Source organism: Mus caroli, chromosome 13, assembly GCF_900094665.2.
Source record: "Mus caroli chromosome 13, CAROLI_EIJ_v1.1, whole genome shotgun sequence".
In the NCBI taxonomy this organism is placed as follows: domain Eukaryota; kingdom Metazoa; phylum Chordata; class Mammalia; order Rodentia; family Muridae; genus Mus; species Mus caroli.
The window spans coordinates 87,555,187-87,582,146 of record NC_034582.1 but is presented as its reverse complement, the minus strand read 5'-3'; the positions used below and the strand labels follow the sequence as shown (position 1 = coordinate 87,582,146).

The window sequence follows — 26,960 nt, the reverse complement described above, 5'->3', positions numbered from 1 at the left end:
AACCCAAAAGAAGGATAGCCACACAAACATAATTCCACCTCTAACAACAAAAATAGCAGGAAGCAACAATCACTATTCCTTAATATCTGTTAACATCAATGGACTCAATTCCCAATAAAAAGACATAGACTAACAGACTAGATACTCCAGAGAACCAAGTAACCCTATCAAAAAAAATGGGGAACAGAGAATTCTCAACTGAAGAATATCAAATGCCCAAGAAGCACCTAAAGAAATGTTTAACATCCTTAGTAATCAGGGAAATGCAAATCAAAATGACTGTGAGATTCTACCTCACACCAGTTAGAATGGCTGAGATCAGAAATTCAGGTGACAGCAGATGCTGGTGAGGATGTGGAGAAAGAGGAACACTCCTCCATTACTGGTGGGATTGCAAGCTGGTACAACCATTCTGGAAATCAGTCTGGCGGTTCCTCAGAAAACTGGACATAGTACTTTCTGAGGACCCAGCTATACCACTCCAACATATAACAAGGCATATACCTAGAAGATACTCCAACATATAACAAGGACACATGCTCCACTATGTTCATCGCAGCCATATTTATAATAGCCACAAGCTGGAAACAACTCAGATGTCCCTCAACAGAGGAAAGAATACAGAAAATATGGTACATTTACAAAATGGAGTACTCCTCAGCTATTAAAAACAATGACTTCACGAAATTCTCAGACAAATGGATGGATCTAGAAAGTATCATCCTGAGTGAGGTAACTCAGTCACAAACGAACACACATGGTATCTACTCACTGATAAGTGGATATTAGGCAAAGATTGTGGAATACCCATGATACAACTCACAGACCACATGAAGCTCAAGAGGTAGGAAGACCAAAAAGTGGCTGCTTCAGTCCTACTTAGAAGAGGGAACAATATAATCAAGGGAAGTAGAGGGTGGGAAGCACTTTGGAGGAAGAAAGGAAGGGGAAAGGAAAAAGAGGGGCAGAATCAGGTATGGGAGGAGATGGAGGAGATGTACAGAGGGTCAGGAAATTGAACAGAGATGTGTAGCAATGGGGGATGGAGAACTGGGGGTAGCAATCAGAAAGTCCCAGATGCCAGGAAAGCAAGAGCCTACTAGGACCCCATTAGCTGAAATACCCCACAAAGAGGAGGGAGAACCTATAGAGACCATATCCAGAGGTTAGGCATGGCTCCACAGTTGAGGGATGGGGGCCACCCATCTCCAAAATTTTAACTCAGAATTGTTCCTGTCTAAAGGAAATACAGGGACAAAGAGTGGAACAGAGACTAAAGGAAAGGCCATCCAAAAATTGTCCCACTTGGGGATCCATTCCACATACAGGCACCAAACCCAGACACTATTGCTGATGCCAAGAAGTGCTTGCAGACAGGAGCCTGATCCAGCTGTCTCCTGAGAGGCTCTGCCAGATCCTGACCATTACAGATGTGGATGCTTACAGCCAATCATTGTACTGAGCACAGGGACCTTATGGAAGAGTTAGGGTGAGGACTGAAGGAGCTGAAAGGGCCTTATCTGGCATCAATAGGAGGGGAACCCCTTGGTCCTGTGAAGGCTTGATGTTCCAGTATAGAGGAATGCTAGGGCAGGTGAGGCAGGAGTGGGTGGGTGGGTGGGTGAGGAAGCACCTCATAGAAGCAGGGTAAGGTGGGATGAGATAGGGGGTGTGCAGGGGAAAACTGGGAAAGGGGATAACATTTGAAATGTAAACAAATAAAATACCCAATTTAAAAAAAAAGAGTTAGTGTGATTCAGTTTTGTATCACAACCCAATTAAAATTTCAGGAGTTCTTTTGCATATAAAGTGATATTTTAAAAAGAATTTTTTTCTAGTCTCATGGCTGCTGAAAAGGTAAAATGTGTCCCCCAATCTTTCTCTTCCTCCTTTTTGAGTGGTGGATTTGTACATTAGGAAGTGCTTTTCAGCTAAACTGAGCCCTAACATCCTGCCTAGGCACCTTCCACTCCTCTGTCCCTCAGTCTCTCCATCCCTCCCTCTTTCCTCCCTCCCCCTCCCTCCTCCTCCTTACTGCACTCCATCCCTGCTTTTTGTTTAGGAGATTCTTTTCTATTCTCCTCATGGTGAAGACCAGATCGGGAAGAGCAAGGACACCCGTTTTCAGTGTAGTTTAAAACAGAAGCAGACCCTGCTTTCTGCACCAGTGAGGTGGAGGGCAGGCAGTGTCCAACAGTTAGCAGCCTGGGGTAGCCTGTGGAAAAGGCGGAGGAAAGCATCTGTACCCACTGATTCCCCTCCCCACACATTTTCCCAAAGACAGCTCTTGAAGTTTTTATCTGATTTCAGCCCCTTGGCAGGTCCAGACCTGACAATAGGGGTGATGAGGAAGGTCTACAATGCAAGCCTGTGACACCATGTTGTGAATACAAGCAAAAAGACACCTGGGGAAATGGAGAAAGGAGTCTGTGTCCTGAAAAAGAGAAGCATTTGAGGAGCTATTGTCTCTGGAGAACTTCCCAGGTGGAATGGAGCTGAGACCTGAGTCACACAGCCTCTGAGTCCTTCTTTTTAACTGAGGTCTCTGATTCAGGCACTTGAGCCTCATGTAAAGTTATTTCCTAGAGAGATGTACATTTCTCAGGTCAAAACGTGTCAGGATAGCATTTCCAGTCAAGATGCCTTGGCATCTAGGAACAGCTAAAGAGGCAAGGACCCTGCTGCTTCGCTATTCTACTCAACTGGAATGCTCACTAGTGAAAGGCTTTTCTTTCCCAGCTCAGTAATCTGATTCAGCCAGCAAAAGCTTTTCTCTGGTTCCCAGAGGCATCTCCTGTATCTCTCCCATCCCATCTGCAGTCCCAGCTCTCCGGCCTTCAATCTCCTGGTATCATTTCAAGGTCAGACAGAGTCACATCCAGGACAGTGGGTGGCCAGATTCCAAGATAGTTCCCATGGCATTGGCCTCTAGTGTTGCTGTACTGATGCCTTATGTTAGGGGCAAAGTGTGTTCTACAATACAGTGACTAGTCCATGAGCTTAGTGGGGAGAGCACCTGAAGGGTCTACCCTAATCCCAGGAGTCTCTGAGGACAGTTTTCTCTGGCTGCCAGCAGTCAAGGAGGTAAGAAAGCTTGTACACATGAGATTCCATAGCAGGAAGGTTTTCTGATGTGGAGGTGGAGCCAGAAAGGACAGGAAACAAGGTCTTGACTGTCCCCGAGTAGAGAGTAGGGCTTCAGCCCCACAGCCTCAGCCACTGCCTTTTGCCAGTGACCTACATAGCTTCAAAAGTGGAACCTTCACATGAGCCCAGTCCGATCAGCAGCTTGTTTTAAGTCAGGGGAGACCCTGGGCTTGCCCAGCCTGTTGCCCTAGAGACCATGGGATGGGTAGTGGGCTTCATTGTAAGATGAATTCCTGGAAATATGCTACATAGAAGTATGGCATAAGTGCAGGGACCCTCTGGAACATCTAAAACCACATCCTATCTGCCTTTCAGACTCTTGTTCAGTCAACTAGAATTGACTAGAGGGATGAAATATAATTATCTGGCTCTGTGTGTGTGTGTGTGTGTGTGTGTGTGTGTGTGTGTGTTGGTATTCAGAGGTCAAGTCTCCCTAATGTGTGAAGGGCTCTGGGTTNTGCCTCTAACACANAAAAAAAAAAAAAAAAAAGGGNGGGGNGNGGNCATTAATTGAGCAAACGTGAATGAGGAAGGAAAGCTTGTGACTGGTGTATTTATTTACCCACCTACTTCATGCACCCGTTTCCTGTCTGTATCCATGCCTCCCTCCAATCTGCTTCCTCATCCCAGGAAGCTTTGGTCCTCTCCAGTAAAGGCCTCTGTGCTGAGCTACAAGCTTTCTGACCCCAGGACCTCATGGGCATCAGAGGGATAAATGTAGACAGGTCTAGACAGAGAACTTGAAGAACTTTGCAGTTAGACCTGATGTGATCAAGGTCCGTGTCTATACACACAATAGAAATGAGTCAGTACATCTTTGATAGACAGCACGGACTGCTTGGCCTCAGCAGTGGAGACTGAGCTAGATGCCTTCCTAAGATCTGAGGTGGCTCTCCCGTGTGTGAGACGGGAACTCAGATGGTTAGCTCCCATTTCTACCCAGGCTAGCCAACCATGTGACGAAGCTTTGCAGAATGACTCTTGAGAACCTAGATGTGTTTCTGTCTCATTTCTCCTTTCAGAAATCCTACTTTCCTGTTGTTTAAACTGAAGAAAATCTATCACATAAAGTGCCCGGGAAGTGGCTTTCAGGCGTGCTGCTGGGTCCCTGCTTTATAACTAAGCTCCCTCCTCCCCCAGCTACTCTGCCCAAGCCTCTTTTTAGTGGTAACTTCATTCTGCTTTGCATTCTATGTAGCTCTTTATATATGCCCCCATCCCGGTGGGCTATGGCTTCTTGGGGATGACATCGCATTTATCTTTCTATCTCCCACAACCCTGCACAGTGAACACTAAGTGCAAGCTGAAGGGGTTTATTGGATTGGATTTGCAGCTGAGATTTCCTTCGCTGTTGGGTTTTTGGTAGATGCTTAAGGTTCCTTGATCCAGGGAGATGAGGGCCAGCCAGAACCTTTGTCTCAGTCTACTCCTGGAGTCTCCTTGAAGGACTGAGAGGCCGCAGGAGCCCAAGGCACCACCATCCAGCAGAGGCTGAAAGTCGGGGCAGGGGAAGGACCTGTAGCTGTAGAAGGACCACCCGTCCCTCCCCTCAGCTGCTCACAAGCTGGACTGCTCTCAAAGGAAGCTCTCAGCCTTGGCAGAGGCCAAGTGTGTTCTCTGTAGAGATAGAGAGTGTGTGACACAATACAGGGGCTGTAAGAGGAGAGAAAGGAGCTTTCTTGTTGATTTACTGTTTGAAACATGTGTTTCAGGAGAAATAGTCACCAAGATAAAATGTGTAATAAATTCTGAACCATGAAGAAAAAAATATTCCTTGCTGGCCTCCACAATCTGTAATACTATATCTCAGTCAGTCAGCCAGTCAGTCAGCCAGTCAGTCAGTCAGTCAGCAATCCTGGCACAATCCCTGATGCTAGACCAGATAGTCTGCAGAGCAGGACCCATCCATAGTTCATCTCCATAGTAACAGAGTCTAGCATAATTCTGGGAATCCAGCCTGGTACCACAGAGGAGGGAGGGACAGTCAGGGGCAAAGCCAAGTGGGGTATGAGTGCTGAAGGAAGACCTGGTGACTAGCTTTGGGAAATGTACAAGGTGGCTCCTGAGACGGAGCCAGGGCATTCAGAGACCTTGGTAGCCTATAGGGGTTGCTGTGGTTAAAAGGAATGGCCTCCTGAAACTTGACCCCCAAGGTACTGAGAGGTAGGGTCACAAGGTGGACTGATTTGGTTCCCCCACCATGAATAGGATGGACAGGCTTAGTTAGTGCCCTCACAAAAGGACCTGAGGAAGAGAGACACTTCCCTTTTTCACCTTTGCCCTTCCGACCCCATTTGCCTTAAGACGTCAAGAGAAACCATCTTGGACTTGGAGATTAAGCCCTTTTATAGACACTACATCTTCAGATACCTTGACCTTTGGGCTTCTTGGCCTCCACAACTGTGAACAATAAATGTCTGATATTTATGAGGTGTTTGACCAGTGGTATTTTGTTATAGCAGCAGGAATGGATTAAGACAGGTATGCAGGAAGAGGGCTAGCTGTGGTGAAAAGGAATAGGCCCACATGCTTAAGGATTCAGCTGAATGATCCTGTGCATGACTGGCTGAATGGACCACTGGCTCTGCTGCAGGTCAGAGGAGGAAGATCCTAACAGCGGCGGTCTTGGCATCCATGACATTTCATGTAGATGATGCTCTGTTAGGGAGCTGATGTGTACATTGTGATTGTCAGTATCCTTGGTCTCTACCCATTTGTAACTACCAAAAAGCTTTCTAGAAGTCACCAAGTTTCCCCCAGAGGCAAAGCAGCCCCCATAGAAAGTCACTAATCTCTACTTACTGAACTGATAAACACTAAGGCATATGGCAAACAAAAACAAAGCAAAAACATTTCATATGAAACCAAGTATATGGGGGAAAAGCAGCACACATGTATACAATTCCACATGCCTATATTGTTTAAACGAGTAACTGAAGGGTTATGAAAGGGCAAATTAAACCCGTTAGCACTGGCACCCAGCTGGGGTCATGGGGAACTCGGGCTTTGTCCATACTGCTTGGTTCAAAAGAAAAAAAGGAAGGAAGGAAGGAAGGAAGGAAGGAAGGAAGGAAGGAAGGAAGGAAGAAATGCCCTCAAGGTTAAAATTAGTTAATCAGTGGAAACTGAAGATATGGGGAAAGCATGTGTTCAGAGGTACAGATGATGCAGAATTAAAAGCAGGAACTTTTAGGGTGTAGGAAAACTTAGCACTGCTAAATTAAGTCAAGTTCTGCGTGTGCACTGTGAGAAGAGAAGGGGCTGAGTCACTTTCAAAATGCCTGTACTCATAAGTTCACAGTTCCAGCCACAGTTAAACACTGGAGTTTTTCTGACGCATGTTTCTTTAAATTGCAGCACTGTGGTGTGTATACAGCTTTCTGTGGGGACAGTGCTGATGCCACTGTGGGAACTGTCACTCTGCAGAGATGGCAGGACCTGAGAATGAGCGCTTGACTTTTGAGTGTATGCGGTCCGTCCTAGCTGGGTACACTGCAGGAACGGATCTGTTTTTCATTAATTTGTTTGTCATTTTCCTCCACGATCTGGGGAACATTTATTTTCCCTGAAGCAAAAGGATCTGAAATGTCAGAGGGTTTTCTTGGTTCTGTTAGGGGAATGGGTTGTTGAGTAGAAGAAATTTGTCTTGTGGAAGGAGGCATTTTGTGACCTTTTGCCATTGTGCAGCGATAATGAATTTTCTGACAAACCTGGAAACCTAGGGTTTCTTTGTTAAAATAATACGCTTTGAGGAATAACGTTGACCTAGACCTTTGTAGAATTAATCAAATCCAGATTTTGGAAAAATTGATGAGTTTGGTCTTTATCAAGACACCCTAATTTATTACTGTCACTAAGGCAGTATACAGATCTATACCATGTAGAGAAATCAAACAATTAACTCCAGCCCCAAGGCTCTGAGCAGAGTTCCCACACTTATGGGGGTGGGGGAAGGAAGGGGAGGGGAGGGGAGGGGAGTGGTGTCCAACCTGAGCACAGTAGTGCTTTGTTTCATTTCTCCTTTGTTCTTTCTTTCTAATGTTTAATTGTAAATAAAATACATCCAGTGAATTAGGTCAAAAGGATAATGAAAACTATCTGTCTTCACACCTCCCTCACACTCAGAGACCATTATAACACTTCTGTATAGTCTCTCTAATTCCATTTGATTCCTCTATTATTTTTTATAAACTGACACCGAATAGAAAACACTTTTACTTTCTATTGGACCAGAATGCTTGCCACTAATCTTTAAACACTTTGAGTAGAAAACACAGGAACAATAAATTCTCCCAGCTTCCCTCTGACTGTAGTTAAATGATGAGACTTGCTTCTTATAGTCCAGGAGGTTGCCTTTATTTTCAGGAGGTACAGAGACAGGCTCGCTGGTCCCAGAGACAGGATGAGCTCTTACGATGGAGCTGGATGAGGATGCTCTTTGTCTTCTGAGATACAATGACAGATCAACAGGCAAGGGATGGACAGAGTGACCTGTCATCCCTTTTATACAGGCAAAAGCTGGGGAGCAGTCTCTTGGGCACACAGAGGCAGCACTTGCTTTTCCTATGCAATCTTTCTGGGAGTCCATAAGAGTTTGTCTGCACTTCTATAAGATCAGAGGAGTTTCTGTGAAGAAGTCAGACCCACTGCCAAAACAGTCCCAGGGAGCCTCTGGGAAGAAGACTACAACCCCCTTACTATCAATTTGGGAACCTCTTCCAGGTAGATACTCAGCTCACTGACATTTACCGAGAGCCTAAGTTTTCTTTTTGAATGTTGGCATCATAGGACATTGTCTTAGGGTTTCTATTGCTGACCAAAGAGCAAGTTGGGGAGGAAAGGGTGTGTTTGTTTTATATTTTCCTATTGTTGTTCATCATTGAAGGAAGTCAGGACAGGAACTCAAACAGGGCAGAAACCTGAAGGCAGGAGCTGCTGCAGAGGCCATAGGGCTGTTTACTGGCTTGTTCCTCCTGGCTTACTCAGCCTATTTTCTTCTAGAACCCAGGACCACATACCCAGGGATGCCAATACCCACAATGAAGTGGACCCTTCCCCATCTATAATTAATAAAGAAAATGCCTTACAGGCAGATCTTGTGGAGGTATCTTCTCAATTGAGGTTCCCTCTTTTCAGATAACTCTGCTGTGTGTCAAGCTGATAAAAAACTAGACAGCATAGACATCAGAAAAATAGGACAAAGAACTATGCATCTAAGTCAAACTTCAAAATCATTCTGCTGTCTGGCCTGCATTGTGTTTTTGCCAGACACGCCAAAGTACACTAGTATTGAAAAAACATTCTGGCATTTGGATATCCAGAAAGACAATGTACATTGCTATAGAGTCTACTTAAACAAGAATTTGGGGGAAGGATTTATAAACCCTTCAAAAATCAGTTATGAGATTTAAGGTCTTGTATGTGGTATTAGGGGTTGAATTTAGGAGTCCTGTGCATGTTAGGCAAATGCTCTACTACTGAGCCAGAGACTCATCCAGCTTATGTCTTAAATAGAATATGTACATTAATATATTCAAATGGTGTCTCTGACCTCCTTAGACTCATACGTATGTACTCTACCTCCCCCCACCATATGCACAATCTTTAATGAAAAGAAAAAGAAATGCTGAATTTTGATCCAATGTTAATCAACAAAAGCAGGAAATTTGGATGTACATTCAAAAGTGAGCAGTATTGGTAGAAGAGCTGAGTGGTAGACCAGATGTCTAGAATGCAGGAATTACTACCTGACAGTCACAGGCAAGTTCTTAGAAGCTGCAAGAGTAATTAGTGCAGTTCACAGCTTGCTCTTTTCTTTTTGAATAACAGCCTAATTTCTTATATGATCTTTGCACTGTCACCTTACTGAGTCAGTATCTGTCCACTAATGAAAGACACTACACCACAGATACCATATGTGATTTTCCTGAAACGAAACAACAGTGCCAAGTTTATTATACTTATTGGGCTAAGACAGACTGGGAAGAAGATGGTTGGTATGGGTTTCTGAAGCACAGTGATGTAATTTAGTACATTTTGACAGATACTATTAGAACTTTAAGGAGTGTATGTTCCTTCACTTGTTCACTTCTATTTCTAGAACCAGAGAAAACCATGGGCAATATACATTCTCAGGGGTGTTCAAAAGTAGGTCTAAGGCCAGGAATACATGATGCATGGCAGTTAAGGGAATTTAAACTCAACCCCATTGGTTTCTAATTCATCTCAATCATTAAAACTTGATGAGGTGCCATTGAGTTATCTGAAGGAAAGCAGATAGTGCATAGTGAAAGAGCTGATGTCATCCTTGGACCTGTCAGGCCAGGCAGAGTTGGGAAAGTGATTTGTTTTAAAGAGAAAATCATGGAAAGTGCCGTTCTTAGATTTGCTTAAACTCCCTCCCAAGACTCTCCTGATTTATATGCATGGCTTTTCTTTCTTTTCTAATTTTGTGCTCATTGTCAATATTTTCATTTCAAAAGAATGTACATTTATTTGAGCTCAAATGCAGGGCAAATGCTGCTCTTTATTATTTGTGGAGATATGTGGAAAAATTACCTCATAAATTTGAAGATACAGCTGACATTAGATAAAGGGAAGAATCTAGCTTCATTTTCCATCTCTAACATTTTAAAACATAGTTATTCACAGAAGTCAGTATATATTCTAACTTGTCCAAGAAGCAACTCAAATGTAGTCCTCAATTTCTGAAAATGAAAATATATTTGTATTATAAGTAAATCTTTATTCAGTCAGAAGATCATAAAGGAAAGTGGGGCTCAAGCTGGCTTCCCTCCTTTATGATTCATTTTTCTTTTGAGTATGAGGCCAGGTTTGATAAGTACTGAGTTATTTTTGGAAGCTTTTATAAAATATAAACTCAAAGACTTGAGTTGAATTTAAGTAGTCTGAGTAGTTTTAATCGCCTATTTAAATCATTCTAAGTTTGGATAAGTGTTAGTCTCAAGTAAATGTATAATCAATAAAGTCCTACCTAAGCTTTCTTGTGTCTCGCTTGACCAGAATTGTTAGCTCTTTCAATCAAGTACTTTTTAAGTCATACTTTTCACGTGTATATTTGTGTGTCTTTGTGTGGAATATGCATATGAACATAGGGACCCAAAGATGCCAGAACAGGGTGTCAAGGCTGGAATTACAGATGGTTGTGAGTTGTTGGGAACCTAACTAGGGTCCTCTGTAAGAGCTGTATGCAGTTTTAATGACTGAGACATCTTTCTAGTCTGGACCTTCCCCCCATACACACCTCCCCTCCCCTCTCTTTTTCCCTCCCTCTCATTTTTAATGTCTACAACAGCTATTCGTTGTGTCTAGATGCTTGGGTATCTATGTGAGTATGAGAGATGATAATGTCTGTCCTCAGGACACATGGTTTAAAAGTCTGTGGGAGTGCACAGAGGACCATGCGATGAAGCCTTTGTGAACTAAGATCTCTTTCTCTCTTCAAGTTGTTTATGGCAAGCCCTCTGTCACAAAAAAGCTGACTGGAAAGGCAGTCAAGTTTACAGAGATAAGGTATCCACACTGTTTTAAAGTAAAACTATTCAACTATACTCACTGATTAGATAATACCATGAAGCATACAAAAGCATGCCAAAATATGAAAACACTCCTCACTGAAAAAAATGAACATGTAATTTAGAGGTAGAGGAACAGCATATGCAAGAATTATTCACTACAGAGGAGCATAGGCAGACAGTATCAACTCTGTTGCGTCTTCCTACGCATGCCTGGCTGGCCAGGCACTTGTGCACCCCAGTCCAACCTCAAACTCTTAACAACACAGCATCAGCTTCCTGTTAGAAGAACAGGCATGTCACCACACTTGGTTTCATTTGCAAGTTTGAAAACACATTTTAAAAGAACTCACAGATCTGACATGAAGTAAAAATATTTAAAATGATAATAAAAATGCTGATGATTGAATTATAAAATACATTAATACCCTTTAGCTGGTAGCTATCCTACAGAGGAGAGGCGATGGCTCATTGTGGTTCTGGTTTGCATTTCCCTCAGGATTAGAGATGCCAAGTGGCCATGTTCTTTTTATGTCCATTTGTATGTATACTTTCAAGGAGAAAAATCTGTTCAAGACCTTTGCCCATTTTTTTTTAAACCCCAGGCTGATTTCTTGCTATGGAGGTGCAGGTGTTCTTGTGAGTTTTGGAGAGTAACTTCACCCCAGATTCTTGATTGACAAATATCTGCAGCATTTTCAATGTTTTATATCCAACTTGTATCTGTGTAAATACAAACCAGGGAGAAGGTCCTGAAGTCTGAGGTGCAGGGTCAGCTGCCTGCCAGGCACCTGACAGAGCTGTCGTCTCTCCTACACTCTGGCTAGAACCAGAACCTACCACACAGTGAGCTCCCATCTCTCTGCAACTCCAAGCCTTCTTCTATCTCTTCTGTGGCTCTGGGGCCTCAGGCAGGAGTGCAAGGCTGGGCCTACATGGTGGAAATAAGTTTCCAGGCCTTTTCCAGAAATGTGAGCAGCACTCGTATTCTTTCACTTCTACCATTTCTCCTTGGACAGGCAACCCTGCAGCAAGGCTTCAGACTGAAGGGGACACAGCAGGGTCTGGGCCTAAGCTCCTGCAATGCTCTAGAACCTGCACCCATGCTCTACTGGCTCAGTTCTCCAGGACCTTCCTGGCTCTTCTGCACTTTCCACACCCTCTCCTGCTTGGCAACATAGTCCTGGGCTGGAGCTTTGTGCTTACACAAATACAAGTTGAATATAAAACATTGAAAATGCTGCAGATATTTGTCAATCAAGAATCTGGGATGAAGTTACTCTCCAAAATTCACAAGAACACCTGCAGCTCCATAGCAAGAAATCAGCCTGTGGTTTAAAAAAAAAAAATGGGCAAAGGTCTTGAACAGTATGTGGCCCTGTGCTCATGGTGGAGTATGTTTTGGTAGTCAGGCAGTGGGGACATTTGGTACAGAAGTGGAAAAGAGATGAGTCTAAGACCTTGTTCGTAGCTTCTTTTGGCTGGTATGAAACCTCTTCTATACAGATATGCAATGCACATATCTTATACCTAACCACTCCTTGGGCAGCTGGTCTTGGGATCATCTGTATCCAAAATGGTCGGGGTTGAAACATATGAAAACTTTCTGTTGTGTAGTCTCTTCCCACAAGCAGCAAAAGGCAGCTTAGTCTCGGTCTTCACCCAGCACCATAAGAAGCATTTCAGCCCATCAAAGGTTCTGCCTCCTGGGAAGGAGATGGGCTGCAGAGAGGCCAAAGCATGAGTAGCAAAGGGGCTGCCTGACCTCACCTAGTTCAGGGGCATCAACTGCAGATCAAGGCAGTCCATCTCTACATGTTTCTATAGCGCTGTGTTTTCAGTCAGATTGGAAGTGCTGAAGTAACTGCTTGACCATTCACTGTGTGCTCAGGAGATTTCAATCTGCAGTGGAAGCAATTCCATCATTAGGGTCTTCTCCATGAATGACAGCAACAGGACCTGTGGGGCAATCTTGCTTATTCTACCCCTGGTCTTCAAGTATTACCAGATAGATGAAGTTATCCAGGAAGGTGGGCCTCTGAGTCTGGGGTGAGGTATTTGCGTGTGGCTGGGTGGGGTGGAAGACTTCCAGCACTCACCTCCCAGCCAGGTCTGCCTGCACTTAAGCCTGTAGGGGATTGACTTGTGGATCATCACTCTGGCTGATGGCCTGTCTGCTTGGCACTGAATGCTCAAGTCAGCTCTGCTTCCAGACGAGCAGGTTCTCTGTGCCCTAGTGGTGAGTCACCTACCAGTCAACGGAGGTTCCATAAAACATCTTCACAAGGAAGCTGAATTGTTACAAAAAAGGACTTCACTTCAATCCTTGTAAATCTGCCTTAGTTTAGTCATTGCACAAAAACAGAAAATAAGGTGATATGCATGTTTGCGGATATGGGCGAGTGTGTGTGTGGATCAGAGTGTGTATGTGGGTGTGTATAAGTGACACACAAGAGGGGAACAGCCATTTACCGAACAAGAAAAAAATTCTTGCAAATCATATAGGTGGTAAACAGTTAACAGTTAAAGGAACTTCAAAAAATATAGAGTTAGAAACCCATATAAGGAGCTGGAGAGATGGCTCAGTGGTTAAGAGTAGAGGCTGCTCTTCTAGAGGACCTGTGTTCAATTCCCAGCATGTACACGGCAGCTCACCACTATCCATAACTCCAGTTCCAGATAATCTGACACCCTCCAGACATGAATACAGGCAAAATACCAATGTACATAAAATAAAACAAAATAAATAAAAAAGGGACCCATATAACTCACCAGAAAAAAAACATAACTAATCCATCTCATTATAAAGTAGGTGAAAGACTTGAAAAGACATTTCTCCCAAGAATGGTGGGCTGTGGGCTGACGGAGGGCAAGCATGTAGCTGCCGTGTGGCCAGTCACACGGGGCAAATGGGTCCTGGGTGCCTTAGCGCCCTGCTGTGCCATGTCCAGAGCTCACAATGCGGCATTGAGTGTGTACATATCTGTTCAGGGAGCAGACCTTGAGTTAAGTGTTCTTGCTGTAACTGGAAACGTTTAGGGGGAGGTAAATAATAAAGAGCAGAAGTTAATAGAGAACCAGGACAGTGCAGTGGACCAGCAAAGCCCTCTGAAGAAACCAGCAGAATAGGCCAGTCTTGAAGTATTACTCATGGAAAGCAAAGGCACAAAGGTGCCATTCTAAGCAGGTGGTGGCAGTGGCAACATTAGGGATGGCCTGTAAGAAACCACTGTATCTGAGGGTTACCAAAGGGGAGAGCCAGCAGTTTCTCATGCCTTAGGACTTTGAATTTATTATTTTTTGAGACCCTTTCTTACTGTGTACAGGCAGTCCTCAAACTTGCCCTGTAGTTGAGGAAAGACCCTGAACTTCTGATCCTCCTGCCTCCACCTCTTAAGTACTGTGATAACAGGTGTACCCCTCCACATCAGGCTTATGCTGGTGCTGGAGATCAAGCTGAGAGCTTCACGCATGCCAGGTAAATACTCTACTGGGCTGCATGCCCAGCCCTACACTTTGAAAAAATGTTAGTTTTTAAAAGTTGTTGTTGTTATTGTTGCTGATGTTGTTGCTGTTGTTACTGTTCTGTTGTGTTGTGCTGTTTTTAAGAGTGGGTCTTTACTATGAAACCCACTGCTGGGAACTCACTCCTGTTGCCTCTGCATGCTCAAGTGACAGGTATGTCTCATTATGACAGGTTCATATGGTGCTGTGATTTGAACCCAGGACCGCACAGAGAAACCCTGTCTGGAAACAACAAAAGCCCACAACAAACTTCTTAGGTAATGGTGTAAAGTCTGAACATCTTCTCTCTGAGACTGGGACAGAGGCAAGCATACACAACATCACCATTATCAATGCTAACTATACAATGAGAGGAAGGGAAAGGCGAAACTCAGAGAAAGTCATAAGGATGAAAAGACGGAAACAAATTACATCATCAAAGACAATTCTTTCCCGGGCACACAAATGACTGAACCGGCTTAACAAGATACTGATCAGATACAAAACCAAGCATCTGCTAAATGTCTAAAAGGCAAGAGCAGGGCTGGGGTTAGGTCAGGAGTGCCCTGACTTGCAACATTAGCAACTCCTACCTCTAGAAAAAAAGAAAAAAAGAAAAAGCAAACTCACTGTGTACCTCCAGCTAGCTAACAAAATTCAGACATAAAAGGAAGGCCTGACACCAGTAATAAAACAAGGCACCTAAAAAATAATCAATGCACTTGGAGGCGGCCCTCAGACAGGGAGGGATGATGGAAAACTACTGTGTTCATCTGCCACTGCTGGCAAGCCCCAGTCGCTGCTGTTGTTCTCTATCTGCAGATCTACTTTGATTTCATTCTCTATACCGAAGAGTCAAGAGTAAATGATTAAACATTTATAAACAGTACAAATAGTGTTATAAAAAGCCAAGTATAAATGATTAAACCTCTGTCAAACTAGAATACTGATGAATGCCTAAATGTGAAGTGAAGAATTCTACAAAATGAAAATTTTACATTTACAACACACCTTTTTAAAAAGCCATTTATTTACTACTTACTTATTATTTAATGTGTGTGGGTGCACATGCGTGCAAGCGTGTGTACCACAGTGTGAGTGAGCACCTTCCATCACCCAAGATGGCTATGAGGACCCCAGGGGGTCCCATGCGTACAGCTGATGAATACGTGTGTGTGTGTGTGTGTGTGTGTGTGTGTGTGTGTGTGTGTGTGTGCACTCAGCTCATTTTCTCCTTTTCATTCAGTTCAGGCTGCCAGCCCATAAAGCAATTCTCCCCATGCTAGGGTGAGTGGGGCGAGCCCTCCTTCCTGCACTCCCTTCTAGATAATCCCTTCTAGAAATGGGAAGAGGCGCGTCTCCTCAGTGTTTCAAGTTGACAATCAGTGCTGATCATCATGGTGTCCGTAACCATATTTTTTGTGAGAAAAGACCCTTAAAAAATGCAGGACTCAAGCCTCGGACGGAAAGCATTTTATTATGTTGAAGTGGTAGGCTCATTTCATATGATACAACCCTATGCAATCATTCATAAAATTGCTATAAAAGGATTTTTAAATTAATGCCCATAGAGGCTTGAATTAAAAATTAACTTCAAAGTTCTGATCTGAATCCTGTAAGAATGTTTATTGTATGTGCCTATTAATGAATAAAATCAAGAGAAAGAGAAGATTATAAAAGCCATACTAAGATATTTGCAAGGTTTATTTTATGGTGGCCGGAGAGGGTTCTAATAGGGTTTTTACTGCTAACTTCGAACTTCCCTGTGTTTCAATCCTCCCACTCTCATGGATATCTTGCCTAAGAGCCATCAGGTAGCTCCCACAGCCTGCTGGCCTAAGTCCCACCTGCTGAGGCTGGCCCAACCCTTCTTACAGGCTTTCTCTCTACCCTGAACAGGCTTGCTCCTGCCTTCACTTCCTGTGGTGATCCCCTCTCCCCAGCAGCCTACCCAGGTGAAGAGCAGGCTGCTCTCTCAGCAGGCAGCCTTTAGGAGCAGGCCCTCCTGCATCTACAGCAATGCTTTCAGACGCCATGGAAACTGGCCATTCCTCAAACAGAGCTCATAATATCTCACCACAGTTGCCTTTGTCCATTATTTGAATTTATTTAAGCTTGTTGTATGTTCTTATTTCCTCTGGCTAGCTTCTAGGCCACTCCATGTTGTTCATAAATCCAAGAGTTCTTTCTGCTAACTTCCCCAGTGCCTGGGAATAGGTTTGCCTACTACAGCTGAGTGTAATGACTGCGCTGGCTGATTTGAGTGTGTTCCCGAGGGTTCACATGCTGAAAGTCTCAGGAAGGTGAGAGATGGTGGGGCTTAGTGCAAGACCATTCAGCCACGGTTGGTCAGTGTTGCGCTTTTGGGGATTGATACCCCTCTTGACTGTCAGTCAGTAAAGACATACTTGACCCTTCTCTCCTCTCTCTGGCTTCCAGGATCACCACCTGGTCATTCCCTCACACATGCACTTCTAGATGCCACCCATCCCATGACACAGCCAATGGGGATCTCACCAGACCTGAGCAGATGTCAGCGTCATGCTTAAATAAATCTCCACAACTATAAGCCAAGTGTTCATACCTCCTTTAGCCACAGCTGTCCCTATTACCCAAAATACCCAGCTGTTCTGCTATAGCAATGGAGTGCAATGGAGTTAAAGAAGAGTTATATTATTGTTCAGAAGGGAATTTGGTGTAGCATCTGGCCCTTGGTCAAACAGCCTAACTCCCAGAGACAGGGCTAGCTCCAACCTTTCCTTCAGCCTCTGTCTTCTGACGCCAACTGCCCTGATTTCTCCAAACATAAAACTGGGACCATGGGATTTGTTAGCCTTGTGCAGCCAAGATTCATGGTGAGGATTAATTAGCATTTTTCAAGTGCTGTGGTTTTGGTTTGGTTTCTGTGTTTTCTCAGGAGGAAAGCCAGGTCATGATGGAGAGTTAGCTGCAGGTTTGATGGATGTCACCTGAGATGTGCTGTGTGGAACACGTGAGACAGGACAAGCAGCTGTGGGGCTGCTCAAGGCATCAAGAAAGCCACTCTTCCAAACAAGCAGCCGAGATCCCTAGAGTGGGGGAGGAGAAAAATAACGTGTTCCCAGGCTCTGTGAGGGAGGGTACTGAGAGCAACCCACGGCAAGAGAAGTGTGACAAACTGCAGATGACAAATACTGTGAGCATGTGTCCTGTGAGCATGAGGATGAGCTGTGAAATAAGCCCCCTGCAGAAAGAAAGAACTCAACTGAAGACGGCAGGGTTTGTGGGTCTGCGGCTGACAGCTGAGAGCCTAGGTCCACACTGCCCGGGCCAATAACACAGCTCGGCAGATAGCATGATCTCCACAGAACCTTGGGTAGCTTTCCAAACTCAGCCTCAACACATTATTTTTGACTATGGAATTGAAGCGTGCTTGTCTCTAGAGTATACAATTGTAGAGGGCTGGTGAGTTGGTTCAGTGGTAAAGAGCACTGGCTGCTCTTCCAGAGGTCCTGAGTTCAGCAACCACATAGGGGCTGAAGACTATCTATAAGGGCAACTGTTGTATTCTTTTGGCATGCAGCAGAGCACATACACATTAAACGAACGAATGAATGAATGAATGAATGAATGAATGGAAACATCTTTAAGAACTGTAGCAATACGTGCAGTAGACATTGCAGCTCCCCCCCCCCACCCATCCTAGCAGCCCCAGTGTAACTGGTATTTATGGCAGATGGATCTATTTACAGGACAGTGCTGTAACTGTCCTCAGTTTATTAGTGACAAAACAGATGAGTGGAAGAACCCATCTCAGGCTCCAGGCTCTCAAGAAATGAGTCAAAGTTGCTACTTAAACCCAAGTCCAAAATTCTATGCCTCGCATGAGCTGGTACTGCCCAGCCCAGCACTCTTCCCACTGCACCTTCAGTGTAATGGTCCAAGGCATGAGCAGCGTGCTCAGGGTCAGCTCTGTAGTCAGAAGCCATCACCATCCAGAGTCAGATGACATGTGAAGTCAGCAAGGCTGGTGTTACTATGAGAGCCGTTCTCTCAGCCTCACTTAAACATACCACACCCCCTGTGTACATAAACATACCATACTCCATTCGTGCATAAGCATAGCACATCCCAACATGCTGTCATTGAGGCGAGGTGACTGTTGCTGAGGTAGCCCTTTTCCCATCAAACCAGTGAAGGAAAGGAAATGAGAGAAGCCTGCAGTCTGTATGGTTGGAAATGTGTGAGCAGAGAAGGGCCCGGTTCTAGCTCCATTGTTTAACAGCTCTGAGGCACCTAAAACCTCAGTTTCCCCATCTGGGTTAGAAAACGTGGAGAACAGCCTGACTACCCAGGTGCCTCCAGAACTTTGTTATTCTACATAATCCTACCACGCCCTGCAGAAAGATGGAATGTCTCCTTAGCTAACCAGAATGGGTGAAATCATCCTGGCCTGGGCCAGGGTCATTCTAATTGAAGTGAGTTGATGGTAACACACTCACCTACCAGTGTGCATCCCGTCACACACTCAGGCATTGAGTAAGCTATACAGGTGATGTCTAATCTACTCAGAGCATATGTCTCTGGATGGGAAGCGGGTCAGCCTGATCAGGGTAACGCATGGTGTGTTCTGATGCATTAAACAGAAAAACCAAACAAAACAAAACAAACAAAACAACCACTGTCTCCTCAGAAGCCCACAGAAACGAACAGGCCTGAACTCTATCAGCAGGACACTTTGAATCTGAAATGTCCCTGACAGGCTCTTATTAAATGCTTGTTCCAGCCATGAACAGCTCCTCAACCATCCCTGTCTCTTCCCTGATGGAAACCTGTCCGAAATAAATTTCCTTCCTTGAGTTGTTTCCAGCAGATGATATGGTCGCCATGTCAGAAAAATAACCAATACAGAAAACTGGCCATCAGAGAGAGAGAGAGAAAGAGAGAGAGAGAGAGAGAGAGAGAGAGAGAGAGAGAGAGAGAGAGAGAAGAAGAAGAAGAAGAAGAAGAAGAAGAAGAAGAAGAAGAAGAAGAGGAGGAAGAGGAGGAGGAGGAGGAAGAAGAAGGAAGAAGAAGAAGAAGGAAGAAGAAGAAGAAGAAGAAGAAGAAGAAGAAGAAGAAGAAGAAGAAGAAGAAGAAGAAGAAGAGGAGGAGGAGGAGGAAGATGAAGAGGAAGAAGAGGGGGAAGAGGAAGAAGAGAGGGAAGGAGAGGGGAGGGAGAAGGAGAGGAAGAGAGAGAGAGAAGAGGGGGAGGGAGAGAGAGAGAGAGAGCGAGCGAGAGCTATTGCTATTGACAACACCTGACAGAAACAACTTAGGGGGTAAAGTTTAGTTCTGGTCACAGAGCTTGGTTTGGCCCACAACAGTTTGCCTGCATGAGCCTGGCCTCATGGTCTCAGAGGCAGGTCAGGGAGGTGCTGTTTCGATGGTGGCATGAAGAAAGCTGAGAGGGAGCTGCAGCCACACACAGGGTGGTTTCTAACCTTCAAAGGCACGGACGGCCATAGTGACCTCTGCCAGCCAGGCTATTTTATATTCAGGTTAGGACACATTTGAGACTGGATGAGTCTTGGACCTCAAGCAGCTGTGGCAGCTGTACCAGAGAAAATGTCCGCTTGTGGGAGGAGAGGGACCTGAGCCCCGTTCCCACCGTTGTCGCTAGCAGAAGTTACGTGTCATTGTGATGCCCAAAGACAGGAGGCCTTCTATGAGGGTGGCTCTAACAGCCCTACACAAAGCCACTCATAGAGTGGGCCCTCATTGCAGGTGCTGTGCTAACTTCTGTAGCGTGTGTGTGTGTGTGTGTGTGTGTGTGTGTGTAAAGTACATATGCATATATCACACAACTGGATTATTCTGGTGATCACAACTGACATCCAAGGTGAGATGTATCCTCAGCTTAAGGGCACTATCACCTTAGAACAGTCAAGATGCAGTCTGCCCTCCAGGGGAATGTCCTTGGTCCTGTCCTGAGGCAAGGCACACAAAGCAGGAGTGCTCCACACTTACCTGCTCTCAGGGAGCACCCTGTCTGAAAGCTGTGTGTGACGATAACTGAAGTTCTGGGTAGACACTACTCTCTCCTGATGGACAGTTTTGGAATCAGACCTCTGGATGTGCATGTGGTCAGATTTATTCCCCGATTTCAGCCCGCCTTCAAAATAATGAGTGAGTATGGAATGTCGAGCAGGCCAAGATTAGTAACCTTGGAGACCTTTTTCTCATGGTTGGCTTTGGACCTCATCTGTTCTGCTAACACTAGAAAGGAAAATGTTGTAACTGCCTCTCCCCTTAGGCCTTCTAGTCAAAAGGATGGAATACCTCTCTCTGGCCCTGAGTGGAGACCTAACACATTCTGATGCTGCCCAAAGATGAGAACATTATGTTCTATGCTGTCTTTTCCTTTAAGAGTTAATCCAGCTGGGCTTGTCACTCTCATGGCCAGCGTCTACTCCCCAGGAAAGCTGATGCATCTAACAACACACTCAGGAGTTGGGAGGAATAATTACCCCCCTAATGAGATGATGTACTCACTGCCCCAGAGCCCCTCCCCGAGGCAGTTGCTTGCCCATCTTCATCACTAAGCTTGCCTGCTTTTGGAGTTCTAAACTCAAAAAGTATAATTTTCCTTTCTTTTCCTGTGCCCCTTTTTAAAAGTCCAGTCACGTTTTTCCCTGTCTAAGCACGCGTTCCCTGGCCTTCTGCTTTCTCACCCATTCTCCGAAGCCCTGAGCCCCAACTCTTCTGTCATGCAGATGTTTGCCCCCCTCTGCTTTCAAACATGCCAACTTTCGCAGACCTTGCTTAACTCAGAGGCTATGGCTTTTCCTCTCTGTTTTGCTCCATCTACCTCCATTCAGCAGCTGCGGAAAATTTACAGCTAGAGTGCCCTATTGTTTTCCTTTCATATTTTAATAAAATGGTCCCTGAGCTTCTGTCTGTCTGTTTTTATTAATGAGACTAAGAGCCTAAGGAGAGGGAACCCCAGTTTTCCTGGTAACAAAAGGGCCCTGGATATTCCCTCTACCCTGAAGACAGGGTGGAAGGTGTAACTGATAAATCTAAGAGCCAGCTTCTGCGGGGATGTGGGGGTGCCATAGAAGGCAGGGCTCTCTGGGAAACACTCAGGGCCTGTTCATGTCATTCATATGAGGTGACACTGGAAAAGGAAAAGGACATGTACGGGACAGGGCTCACTCAGAGAGGCACAGGACAGGGCTCAGAGAGGCGAACAGGATGTAGCAAGAACAAAACCACCTATTAATACAAACTAGCCTGTGGTTTACAAAGATTCTAAGGGTTTAATTTCTGTTCATTCTCTTGTGACTGTGCCTATGGCAACATGACTGCTCATTAAGACGTGTACCCCAGCAGGGTTAGCTAAGCTAATCCTTGCCTACTCTCTCCTAAGTCTGCTGGCCAGTCTGGAAGACACTAGACTTGGGAGCCAACTGGTTTGGCTCTAAGTTAATATTTTCTTAGATCTAGATTAACTTTTTCCCTATAACCCCCAACCCCCCCAAAACCCCACTGCATAGGAAAGAAAGTAGATTTGTGTTTTCGTGGTAAAAAGCAGCAGGTCCTAAAGACAGTATTTTCTTTTTCTTTTTTCTGATGTTTGCCTCACAGCAGCCTGAAGTGACTCAGACTTAGAAAGAATCTGCAGTGTTGCTCTGTGTAAGGAGGAGGTGGGCATCAAACCCCCTATAGACACAGACAACAGAAACCACTTCCCTCATGTGAAACAGTTGGCTCTATGTTGTTGTAAGGTCCCAAGTTGGTAGGTCCCAACATTGAGTGGGTTTCTCTATAGGAGGCACAAAGGACAACCAAGGACAAAAAGTGTTCCTGAATTAATGACCATGATAATGGGGCTTGGCACATCCACTAAACAATACACTGTAAACATCCTTACAACAGAGGGGTGGAGTTCTCTGTCCTGACTTCCACACCCTTACTAACCTCTTGCCTATATTGTTATTTTATAGGAGTATTTTTAGGGAGGACAGCCAAAAGGGATAGATGGTTACCATTCAATGCCAGCCTGGTCTACAAAGTGAGTGCCAGGACAGCCAGGGCTACACAGACCCTTGCTCCAAACAGGGCTGCGATGGCCATGTAAGAATCTGGTCCCAGGCTGTCACTTCTAAAGCCAATCTACACTATGAGTGTACAGATCAAAGGGTTTTGTTTGTTTTTGTGCAAGGATTTAGAAGATGAAGACAGTCCACAGCCACTATATGAGAAACACATTTTGAACATCCTGGAGCAGGGTTATATGACTCATTGTAGGCTCACAGAGACTAACCACAGACTCTCTGTACAGCTGATAAACTTATTCCCCAGGACCTTCTACAAAGTCCTTCAAGACCAACAGCTCTAATGCATGTCACATACATAATTAAAATGTTTCCACCAGTCATGCTTTAAGAAAGGGAAGAGAAACAGATAAAGCATCAATAATATGTTCAACTTAACAAGTCAAAGTACTGCCATTCCGACATGTATGCATCATATGCACAGCTAGTCTTCAAAGCTGGATATGCATTTTATACTTAGATCTGCCGCCTCCACCCATGATTAGCTTCACTTCAAGTACTCGGTGGCCACATGTACCACTGCGGACAGTGTGGCACCAATCTAGACTACTCTGGTGCTCTCCCGTGCCTAACCCTACTCTTACACTTGTAGTGTAAGTTCACTCCAATACAAGAAACATTTCTTGCCTGTTACCAGGGTATTTTCCTTTTCTACCTTTAATCTATCCTGTTGGGTGTGATGGTGGTAGTGTTTAGCTTTTTAAAACTAGCATACTTAGCATTAGGTTTCCTATGGCATTGACAAGTGCTAACTGATGAGGGTCACCCAGGCCTTCACGTCAGTGGGAAGTGCATGCCCAACTAGACGATGTGACTGATGTTATTCAGAGGCACTAAGGGACACTAAGGAAGGGACAGCTGTTTGTCATGGCTTCTGGGATGCTCTGGAAACTGCAGAGAGGCAGGAAGGCAGGAAACAGGTATTTAGAGTCTAGGGATGGTATGACCAACCATATGCTTTGAGATGGCAAACAGGACAGTAATGCTGGATGAGACTATGACATGGAGAGGTAAAAGGGAGCTTGGTGACAAGTGACACAGTCAGGAGAACCCTCTGAGCAGGCATGCCTGAGGAGTGGGGTCTAAGAAGTAAAGAGAGTTTACCAAGGCAATGCAGTGCAGTGCAGGAGGGAGCTGGTATGAACCTCACATGAGTGCAGGCGACGTCACTGCATCCCTAAGCAATGGTCAAGGCTCTGGTAGGCAGTGGGCAGAATGAAGCTGAATGATTGCAGGACTGTTAGGAAGCTCACACTGTGAGGTTCAGTGGGTGTGTCAGCATCCTGCCAATCCAATCAGATGCTCTGGTGCCCCACAAAACCCAAGAGCTGGACAGTGGCCTGTTTGATGGTGAATTCTCTGGGAAAATGTTCTGGAACTTCCAGGTGACATAGACAGTGACATGAGATTGGTTGTGGAAAAGGGTCTCGGGGGTCTTGTGGGCTCTGCTCCATACAGCCAGCAAATGGCAGAGCCAGAGTTTACTGACGTCGAAGAATACTGATGTCACCATGAGATTATCAGGGAGAAACATTTGTCATAATTGCAATTCCAGCTAGAGTTACAGTATCTACTTAAGCCAGAAACCAAACAATTAACATGGCGGCAATGGCTGGGTACTCACATGGCAAGCCGTCAAAAAAGTCCTGATCGATGTTGTGTAGCAGCTCCACTCTCGGGGACGGGTGTCCTTCACTGGAAAACAGTTTTTAGGAAGTGTTACATTCTTCTCAAATGGGTATGCATTATTTTATGACTTCCTTTCCTGGTGCCTATAGAAAAGAACGAATCTGCCGCTGTGGCTAGTGGATCATCATGAGGTCATTTGTCTATATTATAATAATCACGGAAAACCCCACATAAAAATGTCAGCATCAGACATAGGATGACACTGTGGCTATATTTCAATGTGACCATTCTTTATAGAAGAGGCATAGGACTCAAGTCATCTGTAATGACGTCATACTGACTTTATGGGAAGAAATGAAGAACATCTTTCAGAAAGGTGACCAAAAGTGGAAATGTAGTGGCCTCAACATCAGCTATGTCTTGATCTTTATATCTTTCTTGTAGCCGAAGGGATCACAGATCCATTTTTAATTAATTAATTAATTAACTGATTAATTAATTGAGTCAGCATCTCCTGTGGCCCAGGCTGACTTGGATCTTGCTATATAGCAAAGGCTGGCCTCTAGCTCCTGATCTTCCTGCACAAGTTCTAGGGTTGTATGCTTGTGCCACCATGCCTGGATCACAGATGTAATAGAGATATGAGTTAAATACACGCCTTTAAAACTTTTTTTTGAAAGCACATATAGCCATAGCCACAATCTATATTGAACAAAGAAGAAATTGATGTCATTTAGACAGGAGAGAAATTATATTACAAGTTACTGAAAGAATATTGGGCTGTGTAACTTTGAAAGCAGTGTTTTCTAAAAAACGGGAGCATAAACATTCTGGTCAGATTATCTCAACCTTATGGAAAATGTGGATCAGTGTTGACCATCAGAAGACAGCTGGGGACACTTGCTGATCCAGGACCCCTGTTGTACACTGCAGGCACCAAACGCTGTTACCATCACAGGACTTGTACACAGCGTGAGTACATGATGAAGCTCTTAAATAACCAAGAAGACACATTTCCCAGACCGCCCAATGTCTACACTCAAACACACAGCTAGTTGTTTATAGTAGTTATTTTCGAGTTCAAGGACAGCAAAACTTCAAAAAGTGTGATCTGCAACTTGGTATTTTTCAAGTAAGAAAATATTAAAATGTAATTAATAAATTTAAAACCAAATCAAAAGAACTTCAACTATCATTGCCATTGTTTGCTAAATAATGTTATTTTCATACACACACACACACACACACACACACACACACACACACCCCTAGCAGGAAGGATACAACACAGACATATTTAGTGAGAGTAGCTTACAAGAGTTCATTGCTCTTTACTCCCATAACATACTCCCACTAGAGAGTAGAAGGCAAATAACTCAGAGACACACCTAGGCTTTAGGGACAATACTCATGTAGGATGTCCCCAGTCCTCAGTTCCTAGGGCCAACGTTGCAGATGGGTTGGTGTTGAGAGCAAGGCATATCTCCTTAGACCCCACTCTTTCCATTTTCTCCCCCAAACACCTAACTGCCTACTTATAGATTCTGGAGACTGACAGCCCTAGCTGGGTTTGGTCCCAGAGGCTCTGAATGTAAGGAAGGGAAGATGTGTAAAGGAAAAATGAACAGGGGGCTGGAGAGGAGGCCCAGCAACTATGAGTGTGCACTGCTCCTCCAGAGGACCTGGGTTCAATTCCCAGCAACCGCGTCAGGTCTTTAAGTCTAGCTCCAAGGCAGTGCCTCTGTGAGTGCCTTCACTCATGTGCACATACTTATACAATAATAATAATAATAATAAATAACAACAATAATAGTAATAGTAGTATTAGTAATAAATCTTTGAAAGCATGAACAGATTGTTGTTGATGGTGGTGTCTTGTGCAGAAAAAAAAATTGAGTGAAACCCCTGAATAACAATAATAAGAAAGTCAGGAGGGGTGTCAGAACAAAAGCAGTATGTCTGCATTGGTTTCAGAAGAGGACTATTGGTTTAATTAAGATATAACCAAGTAAAATTTATATGTTTTTATGGAAAACTATGTTTTTAGGACTACAGAAAATGTGAACAGTTCATTCAATTCAAAAGAAGTCAGGAATGATTAAAGAACTCCTCTAAACTTCAGGTTCTCCATTCCTGTGTGACTACTCATCCTTAAAACCATATCTGCCCTGACTATCCCAAAATATTAGGCATAAATAAGTAAAACATACTTTTCTAATAATTCTGTAGTAGATAAATCTTATCAATGTAGTAAGATGAGGTGACTTTCTGAATCCTGGAGGTTGTGGACAACCCTTGTTGACTATTCCTTGGGAAAATTCTTCCCAGGCAGAATTCTCATGATGCCAATAGGATCTCCAAATCCCCGACTGTCACAGTGTGTTATGATTCCACTTTTAAAATATGCTAATCAAGATATTTTAGTGAGGATGTGGTTAAAAGACATGCCAGGAAAATAAAACATGTGACAAATACTTAAAACAATGCCAAATATACTTAGTGACTCCAGATTATTATTTTAAAAATTGACATTTATGAAAATTGAGTAAAATATAAATCTTGGGTTGCATCATCTTAAAACCATGTAAAATCTCAAGACATATAATAAGTCATATATGTCTCACCATGTAATAATTCCCTTTGGAAAGGGATAAATTTTAGAGACCTACAGATGATTATTTTAAAATGTTCAGAAACATTTCAACAATAGTTTAGAAAAGTATGCCCGATGCCCTGGCATCCCACAGCTTCTTAACAAGACGGTTACTTGTACACGTCAAACTCTGATATCAGCTAAATGGCGATATCATTTGCTTTGCCAGTATTCACCAGGCAGTGGTGGCACACACTTTTAATCCCAGCACTTGGGAGTCAGAGAGAGGGGAATTTCTGAGTTTGAGGCCAGCCTAGTCTATAGAGTGAGTTCCAGGACAGCCAGAGCCAGGGCTACACAAAGAAACCCTGTCTCAAAAAACCAAAAAGAAGAAGAAGAAGAAGAAGAAGAAGAAGAAGAAGAAGAAGAAGAAGAAGAAGAAGAAGAAGAAGAAGAAGAAGAAGAAGAAGAAGA

General features: G+C 44.1%; 1 protein-coding gene across 1 annotated transcript in view; it reads right to left on the bottom strand.

Moving 5' to 3' along the window:
* Positions 1 to 26,960, bottom strand: part of Arsb (arylsulfatase B) — a 165,011-nt gene that overhangs the window by 36,570 nt on the left and 101,481 nt on the right. Inside the window, exon 6 of the mRNA XM_021180617.2 lies at positions 23,889 to 23,959. Within this exon, the coding sequence (XP_021036276.1) occupies positions 23,889 to 23,959 (71 nt within the window). The remainder of the gene's footprint in view (positions 1 to 23,888; positions 23,960 to 26,960) is intronic.